Raw genomic sequence first — 21104 nt, 5'->3', positions numbered from 1 at the left:
GAAAGTCGTAGTTTGGGGTGAGTTCGACGATTACAAAAGGTAATTCGAAACTGACTATAATTAAGCTAATCGCCTGAAAAATTACTCATTTGCTTGTGTTACTCACACTTATTAGTTTGTTTAATACCCATGCCATCTATAAAATGATCTAAGAGGTTATCCTGATCTGCGTCGTAGCAAGTTTCTAAAAAATTAAGTTGTCGGCATCGACCCATTGTGTTCGTCATAAAAACCATCGGTGCAAATAGAAGGGAATAGTGATTAAGACTGTAAGACGGTCAAACGGGTATCGTGAATAATCATATATAGCAATTGCGAATAGGTGGATACTGAACAAAAACAAACCAAACTGATAACTGAAATTGCATAAGAAATTTTAATTTAACGAACTACACCTGTTGACCCCAATTATAAAAGTGTTTGCTCTCCAATATTCTCTTCTACTATATTTAATTGCTCTGAATTGTGTGCCTGCAACTACTTTTTTTTTGCCAAAAATATATATTCTACATGTGTTTCCCCCCACTTAATTGATATCTGATTTAAATTATAAGAACACACATATCCCTCAAAATTAACGAAGTCCATCATTAACTACTTTGCAGGCGCAAAAGTCAGAAGTTAACAAAAGTGCTTACACAAGCTCTACCAATTTCTTCATTGAACCTCTTCTTTGTTCCTAAACGAACTTGTCTGGCATCTACTTTATCTTCTGCCTAATTGTGATCTTAATGGGGAAAATTAGTTCACAGCTCACTAATGTATAGCCATGAAAAAATAAAGATAATGAAGGAAGACCTTTTTATATGCCCGCTGTGGAAATGTAAAGTCACGTAATTAACACTAAAACAGCAGTCCTTATAAAAGATAAAACGCCGTCCCAGGGCAAACATTCAAATGCACTTAAGTGTTGTCTATAAACGTGCCGCCTTCATCTCAGCCCCCAAAATACTAGCACTGAGCTTCTGTTTTTCTTCTACGCCCATCCATCTGGTACGTGCTGCTGTTTTATTGCCTTAGATACATTTGGCACGGCACAGATACAAATACAAATATAAGACAGGTGCCAAAAATTAGCAACACAAAGAGCAGATATATTTTGAGACCAGCCGAAGGTACTTGCAGATGTGGCCTTCTTCTCCCCACTCCAGTAAATAACGCATACTTACGTGAATATGGGAAATGGATTGCCTTGGATATTGCAGGGAAGGTGAGCATCGTTGCCACGCTCCACATGTATTTCCATTACCGGTTTCTGTGTGGTGCGTGGAGCCAGGTTCTTGCTCAGCTCTGAGGGCGAAACGAAAAATTGTGTGTGAAGGAAAATAATATCCATCGACTGGCACTACCCCCTGCACCCCTGGTACAAATGCTCACCTTTCACTTGCAGCATGACCGCATCGCTGCGCTGACGCTCGCCATTCAGCGTGTTCGTGACCTGGCAACTGAACTTCACCAGACCGTCCTCGGTGCGCACCGAGCGCACGTAAAGATCGCCCGAGGACGAGAGCACCACATAGCGACCCGCTGCAAAAACATTGGCGGTTTATTATACAATTTCAACAACGAATAACGAACGCTCCGTCTATTGCAGATAGCATTCTCCTATAGCCAAATAGCAACAATGTCAGCCCCTACCGAAAACTGAAGCTGAAATCAAAGTACGATTCATGCACTGTGCGCACACAGCGCGTATACGTAACAAATTTTCCAATAAATGTCAACTGTGGCGTAGCCCACCGTGCTTTTGACTCCCTTGAGGTGTAGGTTTGTATGAATAGCAGTGTAGCAGTGCCTACATTTGTGTGCTTGTGGAAACAACTGGCAGGCAAAAATATGTGTACATAAATTTCAACAGCAGATAAACATCCACACACACGCGTACATACTCTTACATACATACGCACATATGTGCAGATGTGAAGCCATGCCAGCCATTGCCGAAACAATAACAACAGAAAACAGAAATAGTAGCAACAGCCACAGAGCAACAACAAAAATGAAAAAGAAGTCAGCTCAAAAATGTGGCAACACTCACCAACATCCGACAGATCCGGCAACAGTACCTCCTCGCCGCGATGCCAACTGGCCACGCGCACATACGCACGCACATATTCCGGTATGGCACACTTAATCAACGCCGAATTTCCCAAATAGACTTCAGTGTTTTCCACATGCACGTGGAATTGACGACGCACCACTGCAAAGACACAAAGCACAGTGTGAGCAAGGGAGAATAAACGAGGGAAAAAGAGAGGAAAAGTTAACAACTACGCATACAGATGAGCGCATAAAACGATTTGGGACGATGTTCGACGCTGAAGATGAGCTCGTGAAGAAAAAGCTGTCAGCCAAAGTCCAGTTGTTGCCCTTAAGCTAGTAACAACTATTTAATATTCAGATTATCAGATAAATGCTATTCTTGTTTCTGATGAAAAAGCATTTCGGTTGGTCCAAGATAGTACTTTTATATATCTTCTAGTTTTTAATGTTTTATTATAAGGAATCGATAAAGTAGATAAATATATAAAAAATGAAACACAATTGAAATTCAAAACATATATTATACATTTAGAGATCACTTTTCGTTTCCCCCGACCTATCAAGTGTTTGGAATAACTAATTTGAAAGAGACATTAAAATTTGACAAAAAAAAAAAATGTTTTCCAAAATTGTATGTACAACTACTATAGTTCAAAACTTAAAAATTTTACGTTCTAGGGCTAAATTTATGAATTTGATATTATCATACAAGTATATCATTATTTGTATTTACTAAGCTCACGAAAGCGAGGAACTAAAGAATGCTTCTACTCATAGTTTAATGAGCAATTCCATTTAATTTGTGCATAAACTTTAACTTAAAACATTGTTAACTATTTTGACTATTTTCCGAAATGTCTCTAAACATGTGCTTAACTTTTTTGGAGTTTTCAACCTGCAAGCTCACGAGCGCCTTGCGTGTCCGTCTCTTATCGACCACTGGGGTGAGGCTCTGCATCGCCACTGGCGACCGAGGTAGTCCAATAAACGGACTCAGTACAAAAATAGCAGCAGCAGTTTAAATGAATGAAATTGCTTGAAATTACATGTTAAGGGCAAGAGGGCCGCACGACTGACGGCCCGGATGAGACAATGGATATGTGGCGCCGATGAATATAAAAAATGGCAAAAATGATACCCATGAAATGCAAAGTGTAAATATTGAATGAGATTTTAAACGACTATCATGCATCGTTGGGTGTTTATGTGTGTGTGTGTGTGTGTGGGGGAAAAAGGGGGAGGGCCTGTATGGAAATATGTGCAAATAAACAGTGAGACTGATTTCGAGGTCAAATGGCTCAACGATTTCACCAAAGGAAGCAGCCAAAAATGCAAATGAAAAATGGAATGAATGATTCGCGCCTCAAGATATGCAGCATATGCTGCGAATTCCCAGCGTATGTAACAAAGGAGAGAGTATTACAGCGAAATGAACAGATAGCGAAGCTCAGGTGACATTCGGGTAAGCTGAAAACATACCAAAAAGCAAGCTAGAATAAATAATAAAAAATGTATCTGCTCTGTTTACAGAATATCCCAAGAGTGGGTTGGGGTGGCATTGGGACGCAACGAAACGTGCACAGCTTGAAAATGTCGGCTGTTTAGTGCTGTCAATATAAGCTGGTGGGTGTATCAGTGTGTGTGTTGTGTGTGTGTGTCTGGTCTAATGGTTACCACATTCAGTGCCAGCTACTTTGCTGCACTTAACTGTACTTTACCTGCTTGCACCTGCACATTGCGGCTCAATATCGTGCCTGCTTCGTTGGTAGCCCGACAACGGTAGGTGGCCTCGTGCACATCCGTGCGATAATATTGCGCCAAAAATGGTGGGAAATACAATGTGCCGTTGCCAGATATTTTTCTAAAAATACACAAGAAAATATATAAGTGGGAGAGAAGAAAAGCACGCCATATTTTAGTGAAAAGTGCTCGGCTGGCCTGAGCTTTTTCCAACTGCGTTATTTATTTACATATTTACAGTGAGAGTAACACAAAAATTTGTTGCGCGCAAGTGGCAAAATGGCAGCCACTTTGCTGTCGCACCACATGCAGCGCATTGTGTTGCATTGTGTTGCAGGCAGCCTCCACATTTTCATATCCTACATACTTGTACAAATGCATACATATAAGCGAAAAGTGTAAATTTACATAAAAATGCAATAAACGTAATGCCTTTGGTGGGCTGCATATATGCACAACTGGCTTTATACTTATTTGATGGAAAAGGAAAAAAATGCGCCTCCAGCACCCAACGTTGCACCAGTACCAACATTGCGAGCCCACAATAAGGAAATCAAATGATGATCTTTTTCAAAAAACTCTTAATTAAACAAGTAAAAAAGCTGAAGTCGGGTGTCCCGACTTTGAAATACTCTGTACATATGTTTAGAATAAGTATAGAAATTAAAAAAGTAAGAGAATAAAAAAAAAAATTTGATCGATTTTACCTCTTTTGGTATTCGAACTCACGTAAAGGGTGTATAATTGCACATATACAAAGCAATTGCGTCTATGTGAGTATATATGCTCGTATATTCGTGTCTGAGTAAACATGTTAGCAGTCAAAAAAACAGCAACATCAACAACAGCCGCGGGCAGCGCTTGGGCAGCGCTTGAACAGCGCTGCAGCAGCAAATATATTTATGTCTATAACTTCTTGTTAAGTCGGTCTATCATGATGAAACTTGGCGTACGGACACATAATTACTAACTGGGGGTATTTAAGTTCGAAATTCCAAGAATTACGGGAGTAAGAGAAAATCACGATTTGCGGTGACGAGGTGGGATGGAGGGGAATTCCAAAAAACACATTTTCTTCGTATTAACATAAGGCATCTGGGACTAACATTTGGGTTTCCTAGCTCTTATAGTCTCTGAAATATAGGCGATCTAGGACAGACGGACAGACAGACAGACAGGGCTAGATCGACTCGTCTTCTCATGCTGATCAAGAATATATATTCTTTGTGGGGTCTGCCACGCCTTCTTCTGCCTGCTACATTTTTCAGCTCCCGCAAACCTAATATACTTCTGTACATGAAATGTACATTTCATGTACAGAGTATAAAAAGCCTGCTGTCTCTGATGATTGCCGATCTAGCTTTCATGAACCTCAGACAACGCAGTTCTATTTCGCAATACAAATATTCCTAAAAGAACTGAAAACGAGAGGAATCACCAAAAACCACATGAAACAGTGACTTTTAAATATTATAACCTACCAGGTAGGCATAAATAATCAGAAGGCAAATAACTGCTGACGATTGTGCAGCAATGTGTTTTGATCAATACGAGAAGACATTGGTGTTATTTACATTTCAGATTGAGCCGTTGGTTTCATGCACGCATCTAGATACCACAGCAGATTTTTGTTTGCATTCATAATTTTAATTTCGCAAGCTGGCCTACTTGCTGTTCATTTAGTTACTGCCTGTTACTGTGCTATTGGTTTCATCACAGAAAAGGTTGCCGACCCAGCATTCAAAACACATATGAAGTTTCACTTAAAAAAATCAGATGTTAAAGAATCTAGGAGGATGAGTTTCAGAAATACAGGCGCTCATCCTGATGGCCGGACAAATGAATGGACGCGTCGAGATCTGTTTGAGTTGGGAGGCTGATTAAAAATATATTTAAATAATTTATGGTGTCTTTTTTTTATAAATCTTAGCCGGCTGATTTTTTGTAAAAGAACATTCTGCATTATCAATGGAAGGACAAGACTTTTCTAACTGAGTGTGATGACGCTAAGGGTTGTAGTTATATTTTAGCTTTGCACTGCCTTTGTATAACCCTTCACTAAGAATTTCAATAACGAATTTCAGAACACATCCCAATGCACACACAATCAGTTTACAGTTTGCTTTTCACTAATTTCATGAAATAGTTGCGTTCCTCTTTGTGTGTATCCCACCAGTTCGTAATCTGTGTCAACCGCTTTGGTATGGTACTCTTTAAATAATTCATGACATGCATTTTGTGGTGTTTTAAAATCCCTGCGTCCACTTAAGCGTCCTCAACACTCAAGTACTCACCAAAGCAGCACGTCACATACATAACTCATGCAAAACACATCTATCCCATCAACATGCAGTGCATAAAAGTACAGCATCAACTTGCCGCTAATCATCATCCGCATGCCCCAAAACATCAGCCAACTAACAAGCGCTGTTTCTGTTCTTCTTGCTTTTCGTGCCATCCTCGTTCCCATCGTCGTCGTCGTCGTCGCCATTGCCAAAGCAGCGCCAGAAACATCATCAAAAAACTTCGTGAAGCGCAGTTTGCAAAATGTTTAAGTGCCAGCAATTTGTTTACGTCTATTGCGTTCACATGATAGACCGAATGGAGAGTATATGCGAGCATAGAAATCAACTACGTAGCAAAAGCAATGGAAACAGCAACCCCGTCCCGAAAGCTGCAGTGAGCGCGACTGACGGCGACGAGATAAGTACACGTCTATATACAAACGTCACATGAACTCAACTATGCTCTTTAGCAGCTTAAAATAAATTTTGTTTCATTTCTGTGCTGTCCAGTCCGAGTTTATTTTCCGGAGACTGGCAATCGTCGCTGGTCGCCAATTTCTAGACGCCAGTCTCTGGTTCCGGTGTCACATGCCGAGCGCCAACACAACCACATTGATACACATGCACACACAAACAAATACACACAACGCTTTTCAACATTTGCTGAGCGAGTGATCACGTATTTCAAATGTCATTTTATCTCGCAAAACACAAAAATTCTTTTAGTAAATTCACCGAATTTTTTTATTCCGATTTGTTTCTGTATAAAAGTATCACTTTTTACCATATTTTTTCACATTTTCATCTCTTTTTTTTTTTTTGTTATTTATATAGAATATGCATGTGTCTGTTTTACACTAATCCACTTATGCGTATACAAATCATAACACGGCGAATAGGTACGAACAAAAACGCAAACTAGCTTAATCAAAACATGCCTTGCATGCACAAAATTTATTTTAATTGAGTTGACAGCACTAATGGGCAACAACAAAAAGCCACAAAAAAGCCATTAGTCCCATGTTACACATTGTCCCAACCCTGTCAACATTTTCAAAAAGTATTTATCATTTGGTTTTAACGCTTGAACGCTGTACCATCTAATTTTAGTCCAAGCGGCATTGAAAACTGGAATTGAATTATAAATAGATGAAGACTGATTCATTGGTTAATCAACAAAGAGCTTAAATCGCTCGAGATAAAGAACTACAATTGAGTTGATTATGGAAAAATTGATGCACAGAACAAATGTTGGTTACACATTGTAAGTGAAAATTCAACATTTAATGAAACAATTAAATATGTCACTACGTTGTAAAGTAGAACTTAACCATTCAATATACTAAAAAAAATTATTCTTTAAGCTTAATAAAATTATCAATAGACTTCAAGCAAATAATACATAAGAAAATACAATAAAAAAAATTAAGAAAATCGAAATAAAAAACTAAGACAAATTCATTGTTTGTAGGTTGTTCAACACCTGGCATTGAAATCACCACGTTTTGGAGCATTTGAATGTCAAATTCTTCCCATTCTCGAATAATGGTTACTCTGAACTCTTTAACAGCTACTTTTATACTCATAAGTAAGAGTATATTCAGTTACCAGTTCAAAAATGTTTAAAATATAAATTTATATTTGAAACTCGTATGCTTATATAGGAGAGCATGGACAGAGATAAGATTTATAGATGACACCTCTTTCTTAATTACAAAACATAATAAATATTAAAATGCCTGCCTAAACACTGGTACAGTGCTTAAGCACCCACTTCATTCAAATTGATTGTAATTACTTAAATTAAACATTGGAAGTATTCAGTTGAATTTAAAAACGCTAAAGAATTATCTGTCTTTTCATAGCGTAAATATATTTACCTGAAGAATTTGTGGAGGCTACAGCTTCTAAGAATAATACGATAACAAATTGTACCTAGTAGCTCTATTACCCTATACAACTATTTTAGAAGGCATTTCTTACTATAAAGTTTGTTTATAAAAAGTGGCACATCTAATCAGTTTAAAATCTACAATCTACCAGTGACAAGAAAAATGTAACAGAAAATATACATATATCAAGAATAGAATTCTTTCTTTCTTCAGCAATTCTTTTGCAATCAAAATTGTTGACACGGTTATATAAAAATGCATTGCATAAATAAAAGCAATGTGTGAAATATTGTCGCATTTAAACTAGCGATTTGTGTTGGCATTCCACGAACGATGCCTCGCTTGACAAAAGGAGGAACGAAAACCTTTGAAGCTTTTTAATATTTTAAATGTTAACAAACGACGTGCAGGCAAGCGCGCAGACATTGAAATAAAGACAAAGCAGTCGGCTGCTGTCATGGGACACGACATTAACATATGAACTGCGACGCATTCGCAGCAATTCAAGCAAACAATATGAATGCTGAAACTGCAGCTGATCATGTTGTTGTTTTTATTGTTGTTGCTGTTGTTGTTGTCTGGCTGCTAAACATTACCACGCCTTTACTTTTTTGTATAATTCCTTTACCCTACCATCCACACTCCCATTGTTTAGCTTCACTTATTCATGCGCGGCTGCGTCGCGTTTGTTTATTGTCTGCGTTTGTTTATTTCTTGCTATACAAAGACCTGGCCTGGCTTTCTTTTTGGCTGTGCTGTGTTTGTTCCCTCATGTGGCTTTTACTTGTGGCCACAACAAACGCACTGCAGCAGCATTGATTTTGTCATGTTTTGTTTTGCTGATGTAATGAAAATGTAGCATACTTTCGAGGGAAGGCGAGTAGGCAACATGTTTTTTTTTTTTACCTTTTTTGTACTACCAACATCAGGATCATGATCCAACGGAGACTGAAATCGCCCATGCCGAAGCGCTCGCTGAGGATATGGAAATTGAGCAAGCCGATGACAATAAAGAAATCGTATCCAGAACGCGAAAACCGCCCCCTATCAACATCGAGGATGTTTCAAATGTGTCCCTTATGGAGGCTAAATTGAACGTGGTACTTGGCTCCAGCGAATATTCTTACCACTTCGGTAAGGGAGGCAAAGTAAGAGTTTAAGTAGAGGACTCTTCCTCTTTTCGAAGTCTAGTTAAGTTTCTCAAGGAAAAGAATGCGCGCAATTTCTCCTATCAACTAAAAGAAGACAAGGCTTACAAGCTTATAGTTCGAAATCTGGCAAGCACAACCCCTGAAGAACAAATCAAGGATGCATTCAGGCGACATGGACATAGCGTCATTCGTGTCTACTACCCTCCACCAAGGAAGCTTCCACATAAAGGAAATGGTGAAGTTCTTGAGGAACTTAGTCCCAATAATTTCTTCTTTATAAATTTGGCTCAGGAGAAGAATTTTAGGAACGCACTCCAAATTAAACAAATTGGGCGTCAAAGGGTCATAGTTGAGATACTCAAAAAAAATCTTGATGCAATCCTCTGCCACAGATGCCAGGGATTTGGTCATACAAAGAATTATTGTTGGAGACCTTTCATCTGTGGAAAATGTGCGCAAGACCACCCAACTGCGCAATGCAAGGAAACCTCGTTGGAGAGCTTTTGTTGCGCCAATTGTGGTGGGAGTCACCCGGTTTGGCCTGGGGAATGCCGTGTCTACAAAGCCAAAGCTGATCAACGGAGGCCAATGATAAATAAAGCTAAACGTGCCAGTAATCCAAAAAAGCGGCAAGAATTTGTTCCTGCAGTTATGGTTCAAGAGAACATTTCTTACGCAGAGGCGCTTCGTACCCGTACTAGCGTACACAATTCTGATCGGAACTCGGGCTCAAAAAAGGGAATTAATATAGAAAAAAGAGACAACTTGGACATACACAACCAGGAACAGAATTGGCAACACATAAACACAAACCGTAGCATGAGGCTTGAGGCGGCCATTGAGGCCCTCACAGCGAAAGTTGACACACTACAAGCCATGTTTAAGGAACTGCAGGAGACAAATCACTTCCTTAAGCAAATGTGTTTAAGTCTTTTAAATGCCAAAAAATGATGACACGCACACTTAGCCTTGGATTGTGGAATGCGCGTGGAATTTCTGGACATGTTGAGGAACTCAAGCAGTTTCTTACAGAACATAACATAGACGTGATGCTCATCACTGAGAGTTGGCTACAGGAGTGCATCTGCGTCTATGTTCCAGGCTACAATATACTCAAAGCCGACCATCCCAGCAACAGACTTAGAGGAGGAGCCCCCTGGTACATGAAAACGGCACACATAGAAAGGGATCTAGGGGTACAAAAAGTTGGAGACGTGCTAAATAAGTAAGCTGCGCAATACATGGAGCGTCTGCGCACCCATGTGAACGTATTAGCAAGGCGCCTGCTGAAACGGCGACGAAAAGGAAGAAGAGTAGTGAGAAGGAGGCTGAAGAGATCACACCCTGCTGATCTTCCCAATAGATTTATTTAATATAAGAATAAATAATTAATAATTAAATGAAATAAATAATTAAATAAGTATAAACTCCTAGTTTAAGCTGTATTTGTATATTTCTATAAGTTTAATTTAAGTTGTTGGAAATAATAACAGTAAAATTAAAGTTTTATCAAAAAAAAAAAAAAATATTATTGTCTGTATGCCAAGTTTCACTATGATAGTCCGATTTAACAAGAACTTATAGCCATAAATATATTTGCTGCTGCAGCGCTGTTCAAGCGCTGCCCAAGCGCTGTCCGCGGCTGTTGATGTTGCTGTTTGGTTGACTGCTAACATGTTTTTTTTTTAATTTTCTTAATTTTTTTATTTTCTATAATTATTGTAAACATATGTACAGAGTATTTCAAAGTCGGGACACCCGACTTTAGCTTTTTTACTTGTTTAAATTATGGTTTGAGATGAAAATATTAAGAATGGCAAATCAAAAATTATATTGTACAAATTACTATCTCTTGGTACAATTTTCCCTCTGGTATTTATTTGCAAGCAACTCATGCATAATTTAGAGCTGCAGCTGAAATGGAACCATAAGCGGAAGCCACAACAATGTGACTTCTAAGCGATATGAGTCAGACAATCCACAGTCGTGATCCGTTCGCTTATTATTCTAGCGTAAGGCTGGCGGCAGCGAAAACCGCAACCGGCGGGTAGCCCCAAACTTACCTCAGTCCTGGCACTTGCGTCGCCAGCGTGCCATCGCGCATTACCCAAGACACAGCTGGAGGCGGATTGCCGTGCGCTGTGCAGCTAACATGGGAGCCGGTGTCGTTGCCGAAGAGCAGGCGGGCGGCAGGCTCCAGCAGGAAGGTAGGCACGCGTAAGCCGCTTGTGGCTGCAGCAGGTGGCAATGCCGTAAGCATGGCAAGCGCAGTCAGCAGTGGCAGCAACTGTGAATGCCGCCTCTCCCTTTCGTCCTGGGGTGCTGAGTGTGGTGACATTGCTTGAGTTGCGTTTGCGCTGGCGCTGGCACTGGCACTGGTACTGGTACTTACTGCTGCAAGGAGCAGGTTAATTATCAACGTTATTATTATTTTGTTGAAAACTTTAAATGCAACAAGGACTGTGTGGCAATGTTGTAAGTGCTCAGCCTGTAAATGCGGTTAATTTGGGTTTGGTTTCGTTCGCTTGCCGCAAGCATGCACTGGAGTCTCATTTAGACGGCACTTGAATATGCCACACACACACACATGCATATGTACACATACAGGTGGAGGCTCAACAGCGCGCCACTCGAGCGCTGCCTGTTGTTTGTGTCGACTGTCGTTGTCGTTGTTGTTGTTGTTGTAGCTGCATTTCACTTTTAAACATGTATGTATATTTATATTCATATATGCGTTTATGGCTCGACATCATACACAGTTAGTAGTTGTACATGTTTGCTATTTGGCATTTGCTTTTTGTTTTAGAAAACGCGCTTATCTCGCGCACAACTACATCACGAATTTATTTGGAAGTTGTTAACAACCAACAGCAGCAACAACAACAACTACAACAACAGCAACAACTGGCTGGACACATGCACACGAATGTGAAAATTTGCCACCATTTTGCAGCTCACCTTTCGCCTTGGTTACAAGCCCTAATAAACCCATTTCGTTGCATGTGTTTTGTTTCTCGGTGTTTTCATAAATTAAATTCAGTTTATTTTACTTGCTGTTTCCGTTTTTCTTTCCTTTTTGATTTTTTGTTTAAGAGTGTATGTGTTTTCTGACGTTGCACTTATTTCTATATTTTCTTTTGCTTTTTGCAAGAATTTTCAGCCTTAACACGTATTAGTAGTTTCAGATTTTGTTTTCTAGCAGCACAGTCGTCGATTGGCCACCTGAAAAAAGGGAATGAAAGTCGAAGTTTAATTTAAATCAATTGTAAGGCATAACACTCTATCAATATGTAGCCAACGAAAAATATTTTCAAGTATGCAATTATTAAAATTTTCCTGAAATTCTTCCATACAATTATTCCGTTTTCAAACATAACACAGTAAATTATAAGAACTTAGTCGGGGAATAATCATAATTTGTTCTAAGCCATATTATAGATGATACGGATATAGCTTTTGCTTTGACATAAATGAAGTACAACACATAATTTACGCAATCGTAAACATGGTAAAATCGAAGATAACCGATGGCTATTCCATGTTTTTAGGTTGAGAAGTTTCGTTCTTTTTTAAAGTTTCTAATTTTAAATTATTATATCTTAGCATAAATTATCTTGTGCCCGACAGATTTATTGACATCCTGAAGGACGTGGAAAAATTTTCATTCAATATATATTCAAACTAATAAATGGAATCAAATAAGATAGACGATTTATCATTTAACGTTACAGTTTCAATTAAGTTGTATAACATGTATCCCAGAATTTTCACAATATCTGCAAACTTTAAATAAATTGGTCCTCCGCTCTATGTTAATGATCAGAAAATAGAAAAATAAAACAAAAATAAAGCAAATAATACCCTCTTACATCATTTTTCAATTATCCAAAAAAGGTACTTATTTTGAAAAGATTGAAGGATTAGAGTCCAACTTTTAAGTACACTTGAACCAGTCCCACAAACAAGATATAATACATATATTTTGTACTTATTTATTTACATTGCTGTAACTTTTCTTTTACATATATACAATTTATTAAACTAGTTTTCTACTACCAATATGGCAGCTTAAGCTAGTTGAAAGTTAGGGAATACAAAAGTTGTCTATAGTAAGCATCTATAGGACGCACTTATATCTATGTACATATATACAATATTTACAATGTTTTACATGAAAAATGATTATATTTTATGATATATACTATGTATTTTATACAAGGGCTCTTGTGGGGAGATCCTTTGGATGGCACTTCTTCAGTCTTCTCTTCTTAGGTTTGGACAGGAGCCGCCTCGCTAGTGCGTTGGGGTGACTGCCGAGTCGCTTCTCGTAATTGCTTGCGTGCATTTGAATGACATCGCCAACCTTGGGGACACATAAGTCTCTTTCGATGTCCCTAGTGCGCATATACCAGGGAGCGTTGCATATTTTTCTGAGTATTTTAGCTTGCGCAACTCTTATTTTGTTTAGGTTTGAAGCAGCGGCAATGCCATAAATTGGTAGCGCATACTTCCATATTGGACTTAATATGGACTTATATACTGTCACCTTACTGTGCAGGGACAGCTTGTTGCATGGTGCAAGCAGCCATGCCATCTTTCCGGCTTTCGCCATGACCGATCGCTTGACCATTGTTGTATGCTTGCTGAAGTTGAGTCTTCTGTCCAGAATTACACCAAGATATTTGTGCGAATTTGTATGACTGAGCGTGGACCCCAACATTGTGATATCTCCGCATGACGACGGCCTTGTTGTAAATGTGACATTCGCACACTTGCTGGCGTTGATACCAATGTTCCAATTCAGAGCCCACTTCTCGAAACTACTTACATACTGCTGTAAGGCTTCCGAAGCTACATCGATATCTCTGCTTCTGGTAAGCACCGCAGTGTCGTCTGCGTAAGTAGCTATTAGTGCGTCATCCTCGTATACTCCAATGATCTCTTGCGGTGCAGGCATATCAGCAGTAAATAATGTATACAGGGTAGGACCGAGAACACTGCCTTGGGGCACTCCTGCACAAATTGAGCGCCTCGTGGATTTCACTCCATCAACAGCAACTCTGAAGCTTCTGTCCCTTAGAAAGCTTTCGATGAGTTGAAACAATTGAGGAGTTAGCATGCCTTTCAATTTGCAGAGGAGACCATCATGCCACACTCTATCAAAAGCTTGTTTAATATCCATAAACACAGCCACTGAGTACATCTTTTGCTCCATGGCTTCCAGGGCGAAGTTGACCACACGGTGGAGCTGTTCCGGTGTTCCGTGACTTCTTCGAAAACCAAATTGCCATTTTGGAATTCTGCGCGTCACGGCTTCGAGCTGGAGAATCCGGTCCAGAATCACGCGTTCCATCATCTTCCCGAGGGCAGGTAGCAGACTAATCGGCCTATATCCATCTACTTCAGTATGCTGTTTCTCTGGCTTTGGAATCATCGTAATTAGCGCCATTTTCCAGCAGTTTGGAAAGTGCCTCAGCCTGAGTATGTTATTCATGAGCAAGACAATATACAGCAGAGCCCTTGTGGGGAGCAGTTTCAGCGTCCTGTTGTCTAAAAGGTCTTCTCCAGGCGCTTTTTTTACCTTTAGATTTTTTATCTGCTGTACCACTTCTTGAAGTGTAACTGGGCTTGCAGGCAAGGCCATTTGGAATGGCATCTCCAGCCTAAGCTCGACTACCCTTCGCCTATCTGCTGTTGTAAAGTCAAAAGGCTTAAATCTTTCCTCTAGGCTGTTTGCAAAGATTTCAGCTTTCTGCTGACTGGAGTAGCTCCATCCACCTGTAGGATCCTTAATTGGAGTCTTAGGGATGACCAGCCTCTTAAATCGCCTCGTAAGCTTCCAGAGCGAGTAATTAAATGATGCATCTGGACCAGCACTTTCCAATATGTCATCAATTCTGCCTTGTCTGATTTTAGCAAGCTCTTTTTGCAGTCGATTGGACAGTCTTTTGTAGATTTGATGAATGCGAGTATCTCCAGTTCTTGCATATTCTTTCCTGACTCTTCTTTTCAGGCTTAAGAGCGCAGCAGCCGTTGGTGGTAGACTAGCTTGACTATGTTGGGTTGGCAAGCGTAAAGTTTTCGGTGCAGCAGAAGACGCAGCCAGTGAAATGTTCTTCATGAGGATTGATATCGCGTCTTCGATATCCTCTGGGCTGTTAATTTCGACGTTCAGGTTAATTCTTCTTTCGAGATCGGCTTTAAAAACATCAATACGGGAGGCAGGTGGTAGAATATATTCCCTCTTGGGATTATATTGCGGTGCATGATGTAGCGTCGCTACTACTGGAAGGTGATCCGATGCGAGCTCATATTTTGTTTCAACGGTGAGTCTGTTTAGGGCAATCCTGTTGACAATAAAGAAGTCTAGTGCAGAGGGGTTAAGCCGTGTGTTGTAAGAGTAGAAAGTTGGCTCTCCAGTAGCAAGAACTTGGCAAGTAGTACTAGCTATGGCCTCTTGCAAACACCTTCCTCGCCTGCAAGATCTGGAATTACCCCACCATTGGTGTTTTGCATTAAAATCACCGCCTACAATAAACTTATCTCCTAAGGTTGCAAGCAATAGATCAAAGTCGGCCCTGCACCAAGCTTCATTGGGAGGAAGATATAGGGAGGAGACTTTGATGCTTCCACCATTCGTCGGTATAGTTACGCTGGCCGCTTGGATGCTTGTTTTTAGAATTGGCTCATTCTGTGAATGAGCGATACTTGATCTAATGATGACTGCAGAACCACTTTTAGCGGTGCCACTAGGATGATTAGCGTAGTACTGGTCGTATCCTGGCAAATATGCGTTCAAGCCAGGACGCATATGCGTTTCGGTTATTAACATGATATCGATCGAGTTTGAACTTAGGAAAAGCCTGAGTTCATTATTGTTTTTGACCAGGCCCCGTGCGTTCCATAATCCGATTTTTAACAGCGGATTTAACATTTGGATATTAGTTTTTGTACCAAGTCACGGAAGGCTCTATTGGAATCCATATTTTCCTGTATGAGCTTATACATTTGATCCATTCTTGCGTTTAGATCTAAAATCGCCTTTTCCAGCATACTAAATTTGTTGTTTAGATGCCAATCTTCGGCGGAACTGTGTGATCGGGGCGAGTTTTGGTTTGTTGGCGCGCTGGTACGTTTTTCTCCAATTGGCCTAGCTGCATCAGCATAAGAGAAGCCACTCTTAACAGTAGAGGTTGAGATAAACTGTACTTTAGTGCCTTGGTTATTTGGGTAACTCCTATTGCTACCGATGACTAGACCATCTCTCGGCAACCTCACAGCTGGCTTAAGTTTTTTGGCTAGATCAATTCTTACCTTGCAGCCTCTGAAGCTCGACATGTGGTCTTCTCCGCAATTAGCGCATATAAATTCCCCATTATCATTCAGGTTACATGATTTTGAGCCAGTATCATGGTCCCCCGAGCATTTACCGCAAACCGGCTTTTTAAGGCAATAGTTCCTCGTGTGCCCGAAATCTTGGCATCTGAAGCATTGTACCAGCTCTTTACTCTGTTTGGCCTTTGATATTGTAACCCTGTGTCTACCAATTTGAGTTATTTTTAGTGCCTCAGCAACGTTGGGTGCGTTCTGGAGGTTAACGTAAAACATATTTTGTCTTGTTTTGACATTATTTATGTCCTCACCATCCTCCTCATTAATTTGAATGTTACGCCAGTCCGGTTTTCTGGGGCAATATATATTCAAAACTGTAAAGCCCTTGTCGGTAAAGGTGCGCTCTATTAATTGCCTGGGTACATTGGGATGAATATCTCTGAGCACCAATCTGCAGGGTTTGTTCTCCTTCAACTGGTGGTGCCAGAATTGACAATTTTGATTGGACAATAATTTGATTATTGCACGAAACGCATTCGAATTCTTCGTATAAATACGCGAGATCCCAGATTTCGATGTGCGTATGTCGTAATCGTTAGGGGAGACAGCAGAATTGAGCGCCACCTCCAGCTTATCCAATTTGTTGACTTGTGGCACACATATAGCAGGAGGCTTAGGAATACTACTTCCCTGCTGGAAACGGCTGGCTTCATTTTGCTGGCTCGATGGATCTTCGGAATCTGGCTCTTCCATTTCCATAATGGAATCAGCTTCTTCCGAAAGGGCTGCAAATCTATTATTTTGAAGTGCTGGCGGAGAGGAGGACGCAGTTCGTTGTCCCTGGGTTGTATTGACAGGAGTTGGCTTATTTTTTTGAGCCGATTTTAGTGACTCGACGGCTCCTTTCCGCTTCTTATTAATACCGGGTACTGACATTTGAAACGAGCAAAATTTGTCCAGAGTTGGATTTGCAACTAAGTTTGTGATTGAAGCCGGTGTACTCACAACGGCGGGTGTGGAGCACAAACTGCCATTTGATGTCGCTACTGTAGTATACATTGATTGAGAGTTCACCACAGAGAACGTTAGGGTACTTGTAGTCGATGTACAAGTGGTTGAGGCAATCCAGTTACTGGTTGAGCTTGACGGCTTTAAGTATGGTTTTCCCATTGACATATGCAAGTCCTTGGTTATTTTTGCTCTCAGTTCCGAAGGTGATTTACCAGAAATTTTTCTCATCTCCACGTACTTCGGCAGCTTATTGACTACTTCCTCAGCTGCTCCGAGAGCGGCCGAGTCTTCATCAGCATTCATTTACGTGAGATAAGATGACTTGCAAAACAAGCAAAGAAGAAAAATTCTGGGCTGTCTCTGCTCCGATGACGTGTATACGTCAGCAGAGCAGCCCCATACAGCAGATTAATTGTTGATTGGAATCCAAGAAAATAAGGATACTAAACGATTGCCAAAAAGCCAAGGTGAAACTAGGTTTCCGGGTGGTTTTTTTAACGCACTATACGCGAAATAATTGAAAAAGAGGAATTTATTACAATTTTTCACGGAGCGCACAATAAAAAGTCGACTAGTCACTTTGACAGCTACCAGGGTTGTTGCTGTAACTTTGAAATAATCCTAAATTTCAATATTTATTTAAAGACAGAGCAACTAAGACCCTCAGGCTGACCTGTATATATTTATGAGCTTATATTTAGTTTAGAGAGAAGCTTAACAAACGCTTTTATGTTTACAGAGTTGGCCCCTGCGAGGAGTTGTTTTGGAGTGGAAAGGGAGTTGGTTGAAGGGAGGTGCATTGCCTAATAAATTGAAAGTGGCTAGTAAAATGTTAAACTGAAAGGCTAGATCTATTGCAGTGTGTAAGTTTTGTGTGTCCTAGTTTGTTTGTTTAGATAATTGCATGTTTATATTTATTGGGTCTTGATGGGTTTATTGTTTTGTAGTAAGTTTTAAGTACAGCTTCAATAGCATAAGCTTATCTCATGATTGCGTCTATGTGTATCTATTTGTGTTTATGTGGATCTAATAAAATTAACATTAGTACAACGAAAAGTTGACTATTAGACTTTTTGTGCTTAATAGTAACAACTAGCTTCTTCAAATGAGAACTTGCTTGTCATATTTATAACATCTACCCGAGATTACTAAAGCTCTGTAAGTCATGACATGTAACAACTATTCATGTCAAGTTCAAGCCATTTGAGGAAAAATAAGCGACATTCCCCAAACACTAAAACCTTCACACAAGAGTGTACATAACTATGCATGAGCTTGCAGGGCCACACTAGGAATAACGATTGTGGAAAGCAGAAATACAGAGTTGTATATAGATATGCCATACATGGATATAGCATATCTGGCCACATACTCGTACATTTATATCGCACATATGTATGACAGTATACAAGGATATGAGGCAGCACATAACGACTGAAAGCAGCAGCAACAGCAGCAGCCGCGTCAGACAATCACCACATCGTTCCGAGGGCAGGTCTGGGCAACAACACAAACAAAACTGACTGGCACACACACACATGCACACATTTTGCACTGCTCTACAGTCTGCGTACTTTATAAATACATTTAACGAGTATTTATGAGCGAGCACTCGAAATGAATGACTTTTGCCATCATTAAATTTTATTTGGATATTGTAAACAGCTCAGACCTGGCCTGGCCTGGTCGTCCCATTGGCCATGCCTGCCAAACAATGAGGAAGACATAAGCATGTTTTGAGGTCGAGCACATTACCAGTCGGCTTCCACTTCTTCACTCATTCAGCCCGCACACTTGTAAGAGTGCACGCGAAAACCCAACCCAACAAAGCCTCGCAGAATCCTTTTCACACATACATACCCGTGTATAGTACATATGTATTTTTTTCAATTTTAGGCCTCATACAGGCACTTTGCGCCTTGGCAGCGACTAAACAAACATCATCATGACGCCCATTAGGACAATCGAGAACACAACGCTTCCAGGGCGACGGTCACGGATCACAAGTCACAAGTAACAGGGCAGTCGAGTCGAAACGGGTTTCTTATTTGCAACTTGACACCTTTTGAGTCTTTTAAGGCATGTGTGCGAGTGTGCGGCACTTGTTTGCATTTAATTGAGAATTTCAAATGATTTGTTTATTTTCTGCGTCACCTTTTGTTGTAAAAATTTGCCACCGGCGCTTTCTCTCTTTGCTCAGCACTTGCCTGGCATCAATTCTCGCCCTGTGCACAAGTATACATGCACACACACACACACACATATATATACTATATATGTACATACATATGTATATACTTGTATGTATGTATGTATATGCTTCTGTGTTCTCGTCTTTCATTTTTAATGAGTTTTAATTTTGCTTGCTTTCATCTGCGCTGCCTGTCTAAATGTCTGGTGCGAAACTTTTACGCTTTGACTTCATTTGCTGTGGCGACAGGCGGCGGAAACAGTGCACATCCTTTTTCCACACTTTCGGTGTCTTCTGCTGGGAGCCATAACTGCTAACTGTCGGCAAATTGGACGCAGAATGAGCGGCGCGCCGCTTTAGAAATGTGAGCAGTCGCATGTGTGTATTTGGGGGCTTTTCTTTGCTTTGTTTTGTTTATGTGTGTTTCACAGCAATTGCTGTTTATTTGTCGGCAGCTTGTTCTGATTATCTGCTGCTTGTTATGTGGCTTACAGCACTTAATTTTGTTATCCCTCCTACGTAGAGAAACCCACCATTCTGGCTGAGTTACAGCAATAAGTAGACAATAACGCATTCGTCACTATTTCTGTCTAATCTGATGGCTCCAGGCAACTTACAGACAACTAACTGGAGACAAATTTGTGGCCATCTTTTAAATATTATGATTTAATGTCTAAGTCAAGGGCTACGGGTAGATAAGCAATAAGGGCTACCGCAGTACTGAATAGAATTTCGGACTTTATCCTTCGTTTTTACGTTAGCAAATATTCTCTCAATGAAAAAAATAAATCCACAATAATCTCTAATGTGCGCCGTTAAATAAAGATATTAGATAGATACTCCATCTGCAAAATTTCTATAATCCTCAATGGTCTCTGGCTGTTATCATTAGGGGGAATTTTCTGTGGTTTTATTGACTGAAATATTTACTCTGCAATCATACCTTCAATAATCGAATGGAAATTATACTTGATTTGTACACCGTTTAGACACAGATATGAATATGGAAATGGTTTTAAGATGCTCATGAGAATTAAAGGAAGTACATACAAGTATTCTAATTTTCATTGATCATTAAAATAAATACTAATTACTAATAAATAAAATATAATTTGTTCTTCGGGTCAACACGAAAAATCAATGCTGAGATTGCCGGTAGGCAAAAGTAAAGGTTCCCTCGTAACAACAATTAAGCTAAAATATGTGTACCTTGTGTACTTATATGCCACGAATGCACTAAAGAGCATAGAAGAAGCAACCGCACAATTCAGATTCAAATTTTTGAGATTAATTACTAACAAGGCAACGCTTAACATGTGCACAAATGTTGTGGACCTTAAGTTAACAGCGAGACTAACTTAATTACAGCTGTTATTACAAGTTAATACATTTATGACGGCATTTACAATTACTTGCTTACAACCAACTTAGACCTAGACTTCAATTATTTTTCCACTTA

At 39.9% G+C, this 21104-nt stretch overlaps 1 protein-coding gene across 1 annotated transcript in view; it reads right to left on the bottom strand.

Moving 5' to 3' along the window:
* The window catches only part of LOC115620369 (Down syndrome cell adhesion molecule-like protein Dscam2), a 36398-nt gene extending 25027 nt beyond the window's left edge, over positions 1–11371 (bottom strand). Inside the window, exons 1-5 of the mRNA XM_030513574.1 lie at positions 11175–11371; positions 3762–3904; positions 2039–2200; positions 1378–1527; positions 1170–1290 (exon numbers count right to left, since the gene is read on the bottom strand). Of these exons, the coding sequence (XP_030369434.1) occupies positions 1170–1290; positions 1378–1527; positions 2039–2200; positions 3762–3904; positions 11175–11371 (773 nt within the window). The remainder of the gene's footprint in view (positions 1–1169; positions 1291–1377; positions 1528–2038; positions 2201–3761; positions 3905–11174) is intronic.
* Between the last annotated feature and the right edge of the window lie 9733 nt (positions 11372–21104).

This window comes from Scaptodrosophila lebanonensis, unplaced genomic scaffold (genome assembly GCF_003285725.1).
Source record: "Scaptodrosophila lebanonensis strain 11010-0011.00,11010-0021.00 unplaced genomic scaffold, SlebRS2 tig00000024-arrow-pilon, whole genome shotgun sequence".
In the NCBI taxonomy this organism is placed as follows: Eukaryota; Metazoa; Arthropoda; class Insecta; order Diptera; family Drosophilidae; genus Scaptodrosophila; species Scaptodrosophila lebanonensis.
The sequence above is the reverse complement of the archived record's forward strand: the minus strand, read 5'-3'. Positions and strand labels throughout refer to the sequence as shown.